This window comes from Semicossyphus pulcher, unplaced genomic scaffold, assembly GCF_022749685.1.
Source record: "Semicossyphus pulcher isolate SPU_LCO1_2020_fin unplaced genomic scaffold, fSemPul1.0.p SCAF_10, whole genome shotgun sequence".
In the NCBI taxonomy this organism is placed as follows: domain Eukaryota; kingdom Metazoa; phylum Chordata; class Actinopteri; order Labriformes; family Labridae; genus Semicossyphus; species Semicossyphus pulcher.
The window spans coordinates 3,358,955-3,366,310 of record NW_027211604.1 but is presented as its reverse complement, the minus strand read 5'-3'; the positions used below and the strand labels follow the sequence as shown (position 1 = coordinate 3,366,310).

The 7,356-nt window shown below is 42.4% G+C and overlaps 2 protein-coding genes across 2 annotated transcripts; both read right to left on the bottom strand.

The window, feature by feature from the left end:
- Positions 1 to 30: 30 nt before the first annotated feature.
- LOC138597945 (putative olfactory receptor 52L2) lies at positions 31 to 975 on the bottom strand. Its single transcript, XM_069669554.1, has one exon. It carries the CDS (start codon positions 973 to 975, stop codon positions 31 to 33), a length of 945 nt encoding a protein of 314 aa, XP_069525655.1.
- A 5,427-nt stretch (positions 976 to 6,402) lies between these two features.
- On the bottom strand, positions 6,403 to 7,356 carry LOC138599634 (olfactory receptor 8G17-like). The gene has a single exon (XM_069671388.1). The coding sequence runs from the start codon at positions 7,354 to 7,356 to the stop codon at positions 6,403 to 6,405; it is 954 nt and encodes a 317-aa protein (XP_069527489.1).

Sequence of the window (7,356 nt, the reverse complement as noted above, 5' to 3'; positions counted from 1 at the left end):
ACTTTGCTCCAACGGGATCAGGTTGGCAGGTTAAAGCTTCGGTTTAACTTTCCTGATGTGGAAGATGTTGGTCAAACTCTTGTGTATTTCCTGCGACTGCAGCCCGTAGATGACCGGGTTCAGGCTGCCGGGAACAATGTTAAAGAGAATAACCGAAATCTTCCTGTACTCGGAGTACTCGGGGAAGCGATGGAGGATGATGGGGATCAACCCACTGATAAGCATGATCATGTACAGGCACAGGTGAGTGCTGCAGGTCTTCCAGGCTTTACTGTTTAAAGACTTACTCTTACTGGTCAGACAGGCTGCGAGGATTTTAGAATATGTGAGGATTATACTGCCGATAGAGGAGGACAGCAGCACAACACTAAAAGTGAGGCCGTAGACATTATTGACAAACACATTTTCACAGGAGAGCTTAAACAAAGAGGCGTTGTCACAGTAAGGGTTTGTAATCAGAGTCCTGCACCGGTTCAGCCGGATGGTCAGACCAAGAAGAACCCCGACCAAGACAAAAGCCACCCCCCAGGCAGCAACCGTCAGCTTGATCACCATTCTGTCAGTCATTATGGCTGCATAGTGCAGAGGATTGCAGATGGCCACATATCTGTCAAAGGCCATGATCATGAGCACGGTGTGTGCGTTGGTGCCGAACATATGTGCAGTAAAAGCCTGCATCACACACTCGTAGTAGTGAATGAGGCGTTCAGGGGGGGGAACATGTATGTCCGCGAGCACACGGGGAACTAAGAGAGAGTTTCCCATCACATCATTTATCGACAGGTTACAGAACAGGAGGTACATCGGCTGCTGGAGGCTTCTCTCCGTCCAGATCAATACCACAATGCCCACATTGGCTGTTAATATGAACACGTAGGACAAGAGCAGGAATAAGAAGATAGGGTACTTGTTCACCTTTGTGATCTTTAACCCTTCGAGCTGAAGAGTGAGGCTGTTGAAGGTATAGTTTTCCATCAGGGGCTGTGCGGGAAAAAAACAAAGATATAGACGGGAAAACAAAATCAGCCACACATGAAGATTTTACAACAAGAGAAAATGTCATTAAATCAACTGCATTTGCTTTTAAACCAAATTGTCTCAACAGTAGATGGAAAGAGTTCCCAAAGCTTTTCCATAACCGGGAATCTCGACTCTACGATGGAACATTTCATTGACAACAGAAGAAGGGAAAACACAGTCGCTCTGTCCTGTGACGACTGAATGAATCTGTCTCAGTGTTCGTGTATGTAACAGGATTTCAGAGTTTAAGTTAAAATAGTTCACCACCCAGGTCCTTCCACGTGTGTGTCATTAGAAGAGGATCCATCTCATCTTGAAATCAGAACCAAAAGGTGAAAAGAGACGTGAATATGAAAAACATATTAAACTCCCTGCCCTGTAAAATCCTTTCTGCTCTGTTGCCACCTGTACTGAGTGACATGAAAACACCAGGTACGTAAAACAGATAACCAACAATGATGACCGGTCTACCACGACATGTCAAAGACTTCGGGTCTTCTCGAGACAAACAAGTCTCGTCGGTCTGTTTTATGGGCCTGATTTCCTCTGGGGAAAGCTGGATGATGACCTAAACCATGATGTAATCATCATGGGGTTAATGAACACTTTTAACAAGCTTGTTAGTCAAAGGTTTAATATGAACATAGTGTTGTGTTTTTTTGCTATAATGTATTTGTTGGAGTACATAGACCACATAAACCTGGACGGATAACATGTTGTACCTTCTGTTACGTTTGCCTGGTACCAACATTTATCAGAAAAAAACGTTTCTCTTTCTGTGAGCTACGTGACACATAAAGGTAACTTTATTATCACTGAGGGGCAATTTACTGTACAACCAGCAATCAACACAGCATACCACACAAAAAAACAATAAATAATAAGTTGTATAAACATACCACAAGAACCACCGTAAGTACAAATCCATGTTGTTGAACCATTTGAAACGCCGACAGCAGCAGGGACTCAGGAGTGTTTGTGTCTGTTGGTCCTGCATCTTAGGGTAATGCGTCTGCGGCCTGACGGCAGCAGCAAGAACTCACCAGCCAACAGGCGGCTCGGATCATCTAAAACCCAACGGGTCTTTCCTACAATCCTGACCGTGTGCAGGTCTGTGAGGTCATTCAGGTTCACACCTGCAATTCTGCCGCACACTTTTACAATACCCTGCAGTCTGTTTTTGAGGGGAAGTGAGCCGTAACCAGCAGATACAAGAAAAGGGAAGAACAGATTCAATGAAACAAGAATAAAAACATCTTCATAAAAGTGCTGTCAACATTAAAACTTCCAAGTTTCCTATAAAAATAAATACGCTGATGTGCTTTCTTAGCTTTTGATTTTGCTATTCTCTTGCGAATCCAGATTTTCTGATATAGTGCAAGTTACTTGTGGTGTCCCACAAGGCTCCATGGACCATCTATATTCCTTATAGGTTGGTTAGAACATTTTATATGTTTGCTGATGATAAAATCTTGTTCCCCCCATTTCTGAGGCAAAATCTGAATTATAGAGTTCCTGGGGACTAAGAATGTTTTAAGAAATTCAGGAACTAAATTGGATCAATCAGACTGAATACAGCTTCTGTACAATAAGAGAGTTCTAGCACGTCCCAACGAAAGTATAAATATATATTATGTTGACCCTGAAATGCATTTTACAGAGTGTTATTTATCTCCATGCAACTAAGGATTACTTCTACAGGATTTTGTGCTGCCTCACTTAAAAATGACACATTTTTTTATTCCTTAATGCCTTGCTGAATATTATTTCACACTGAACATTCCTGATGTTGCCTTGATGATGTCAGATTTAATTCAATATTCTCTTCTAAGTTCCCTTCTAAGCTCTCTTCTAATTCTTCTAAGTTTCATTTCATATGTTAAAACTTTGATTCAATATTTTCAAACGTCCTTTCAATATTTAGACTTTTGTTTACTAAGTTCAAGTTTGCGAGTACCTCTGCCAAGAGCTCATTCTACGCCACTGCAGTCAACAGTGTGCAACACGAGACAACACAAGCTGTGAAATGGAGACGGACGCCAACAAACGACCGACACCCACAACAACAACAACAACACAAACTACACACAAGAATACAAAACAAAAACAAGTTTTATCTAGTGAAGCCCGTCTGACCAAACAGGAAGTGACCGACGTCAAAACACAACTTATTGTTGTCATAGAAACAAAACCCGCGTGCAGCGTATTTTCTCTCACAGCACAAGAGCTTCATCCCAGCTCTCTCCAGCCGCTCTGCCCCGCCTGGCGAATGTTCTTGGTCGCCCTTTGGTTACGAAGCACAATGCCGGAGTCCTGCAGTGTATTTATGTAACGTTATGACTACCTTTTGGACAACACGATGCCGCTCAATGAACACGACTCGTCAGTATAAAGTAAACAGAGCCGATGAGTTCCAAGACTGAGCATGCTCAGTTTCGTGTGTCTTCGGCAAAAACCCCAGATGCTCTTTCATGCGTACGAGTGTCCGCGACAAGAAGGTCTACTGCAGTTCCCTCAATGGCCGACCGTGTCGCGAGGAATGAGGATTACCTGAAAGTTGAGGCTGCTCGGGATGATTTGAAACAGAATGGCCGTAAGTTTCCTGTAGTCTGAGTACTGAGGGAAACTATGCAGAATAATTACAATAAATCCACTGATCAGCATGATAAGGTACACAATCAGGTGAGTGCTGTAGGTCTAACCCTTCAATTCCTCCGGAGTCGATCGCGCCGTTGACGGACCAGAAACGCGCCGCATACTTTTGTTAAAACCGCATCTCCATCATTGCACAGCAAAACAGCTCAAACAAAGCCATAGTTTAAAACAAAGGTCTGCTGGTGTTGTTCCGACTGAGTGTGTTGTTGAGGTTAGGGAAATCCCCGAGTGGTTGGGGAGAAAGAGTTACAGAGGTGTAGGACAGGAGCAACCCACAGGGTAAGTCAGGAAGGTACATGTGGTATCTACTTTCCATCAACATATGGAACACGGCTACACGAAGACATCCCTGACTTCATCATGTCTGTGGACGTCCTTTAGACTCTTCAGGCAGACGGGACTTAAAGGAGGACAGGAGTACACAGGTCATATCATGGTTAAAGAACATGTCTGTAGCGAGGACACTGAACTGCTTGTCATGAGCCTGCATCCATATGAGTTGCAACAAGTGTTCTCCCATGCTGACCTGTTACTGATGTTATACACGCAGTCGTTGTGAGACTACATATCCAGTAACTACATTCATCAAGTTCCCAATGAGCAACCCAGCTTTCCATTGCATGAATTACCTTCATCAAATAAATCTCTACTCTTACTCTTTGCCTTCCACATCACGGACTTCAACTTCCACACTCGGATTTACCCTCTTCAGAAGTCCCCTTATGACTCTGACAGAGCTGAGGGTATCATTAAGGGCGAGCACGCTGAGAACAGGGCTGAGGGGGGTAACTTTGTATGATAATCGGGCTGAAACTTTTAAACCTCAATATGACACAGGCAAAAGAGCTGGTTGTGGATCTAATGAGGGCCAAGTCCATGTTCCCATACAGTGGGTCAGTGTCAAGCACCTACAACAAGTACAACTACAAGTCTTCATGAAGTGTCAGAGCCATCACTACTTCCTGTCGAGGCTAAGGTCTTTCACAAGCTGCCTGTCATTGCTGAGGATGCTCGATGAGTCTGTCCTGGTTGTGGATGTGTCCTGAGGCTTAAAGGTAGCTGACACAAGCAAAGAATCTATTCCGCAAGGCCAGAGCCGTCCATGTCATCTTGGACAGTATCTTTCACTCAATCCATGACATTCTGGTCAAGCTGTGGAGTGTATTCAGAAGAGATAGACCGATATGTTTTTTTCAGGGCCGATAATGATTATTAGTAGTCAAGGAGGCCGATAACCGATATTTGGAGCCGATATTCATTTGCAGTAAAAATGAAAATATTGGCTTCAAAATTTGTAATAATACAAACTCCAACACTTAACTTTGTTTAAATGCCTTTAAGCATATGTTTATTAAACAAACAAACAAAAAGCGCAGGGAGTTCCCAGGGTCAGCAGCATCTCTTATAAAGTTTACCGAAAATTTAAATAAATAAATAAATAACTTCCTGAAGTTTTATAAAGTAAATAAAACAAAGTTAAATAAAATTTGCAAAGAAATTAACTTTTTCTCCTCTCCACCGTGTGTGTGAGCACTCTGCATGCACAGCTTTCACTGCTGATTGGCTGTTACCTCTGCCGTGGCTCTGCGTGTAACCAATCAGTGCTGTGGGTGGGACAATGCTGGAGACAGAGTAGTGACCGCAGACAGAGGCGCGGCTGCATCAGAGCCAAAATAACCCAGTTTTAAATTGATCTCTTATCGGCCGTCGGATTTTTAAAAAAGGCCGATGCCGATATGCGTCCAAGTGCCGAATATCGGCACCGATAATCGGCCCGGCCAATAATCGCTCTATGCCTAATCTCACCACACAATACTCACACACCCACATGTACACTACTGATAATACAGATTTCACACATCTCATAGTATTTGTAAACTCCTTAGTTAACTTACGTTGTTTTTGTAATAAATTCATGAACTTTTGGCGACTCGTGTCTCTCCGAGTTGTTTGTCGTGGCCTTACGGGCCGGGTTATGACACCGTGATACTTCTCATGTTTTGACAAAGTGAGAACGTTTCCGAGAGAGGCTGCGGTACTAACCGAGCTGAGTGCTCCTCTGGTTGATGTTGGTAATAAACTTCAGACAGGAAGGTGTTTTGTTTTCACACGTATGTTGATGGTGGTTAATTGCAGATTGTGTTTAATCGAAGGGGGAAAAAAAACCTGTAACACGATGCAAAAATTGTTGGTCTTTTGGTCACACCATCATAGTATCAGTTTTAATCAGCATAGTTTAACTCAGCAAGTATATATAATTAAATAACATATATTTTTTAATCAATTTGATCATTTAATGAAATCTTTTGTGTAGGGTTATTTATTTACAATGTCTCATTACTGTTGTTAAATTACATTTTGATGCACGTGTCTTTACATACTTATTATTAGTGTCTTATTCTGACTCTGATTTTAAACAAAGACACTTAAAAATAAGCAGACATGTTTTTACACACGATGACGTATAACCAAGAGACTTAATACTCTCTGCTCCTTTGGCCTGTATCAGCACCCTAAATGACCATACCTCACTTGCTTCAGACCACATGCTTTAGATCCTTAAAATAGGACCCTTTATTTGTGATGGTGAAAGTCTTTTGAAGGCCAAACAATGCCTGCACGGTTTGGTAGACTAAAAATAATGAAGAATCAACCATTTACTTTTCTCTAAATCATTCATTGATCTCACACCACAGAGCAATTTATATTTACATTAAAAAACAATAACTATATTTTTATTGATGGCAAAATTCTTTTGGACTGAAACATCTTTAAAAAGAACTTCCTTATCTCTGCTGACTGTAAGCCATAGATGATGGGGTTGAGGCTGCCAGGGATGATATGAAACAAAACGGTAGAAAGTTTTCTGTAGAATGAGTACTTGGGAAAACGATGAAGAGTTATGATTGACATTCCATTGAAAATCATGATCAGATACACAATCAGGTGAGTGCTGCAGGTCTTTAAAGCTTTACTGTTCAAAGACTTGTTCTTACTGGTCAGACAGACGACTGTAATCTTAGTGTAGGTGAGAACAATGGTGCCTACAGAAGCTGTGAACAACACAACAGTGAAAGTGAGGCCATAGACATTATTGATGAACACACTCTCACAGGAGAGCTTAAACAAGGAGGCATTATCACAGTAAGGGTTTGTAATCAGAGTCCTGCATCGGTTCAGCCGAATGGTCAGACCGAGAAGAATCCCGACCAAAACAAAAGCCACCCCCCAGGCAGAAACCGTCAGCTTGATCACCATTTTGTTGGTCATGATTGTTGCATAGCGCAGAGGATTGCAGATGGCCACATACCTGTCAAAGGCCATGATCATGAGCACGGTGTGAGAGGTTGTTCCAAACATGTGTGTGGTGAAAGCCTGGACAATACATTCATAGTAACTGATGAGACGCTCAGAGGGAGGCTGCATCATATCCACCAGCAAACGGGGCACCATGATGGAGTTTCCAAGAATGTCATTAAAGGGCAGGTTGCAAAACAGAAGGTACATCGGCTGGTGAAGGTTCTTGTCAATGAAAACCAGAAAAGCAATGCCTACATTTGCAACCATTATAAAGAGGTAGGAGAAAAAGAAGAAGAGAAATGCAGGGTAGAGGGAGTCCTTGGAGACGTTCAGCCCCTCCAGCTGGAGTGTGAGGCTGTTGTAGGTGAAGTTTTCCATCAT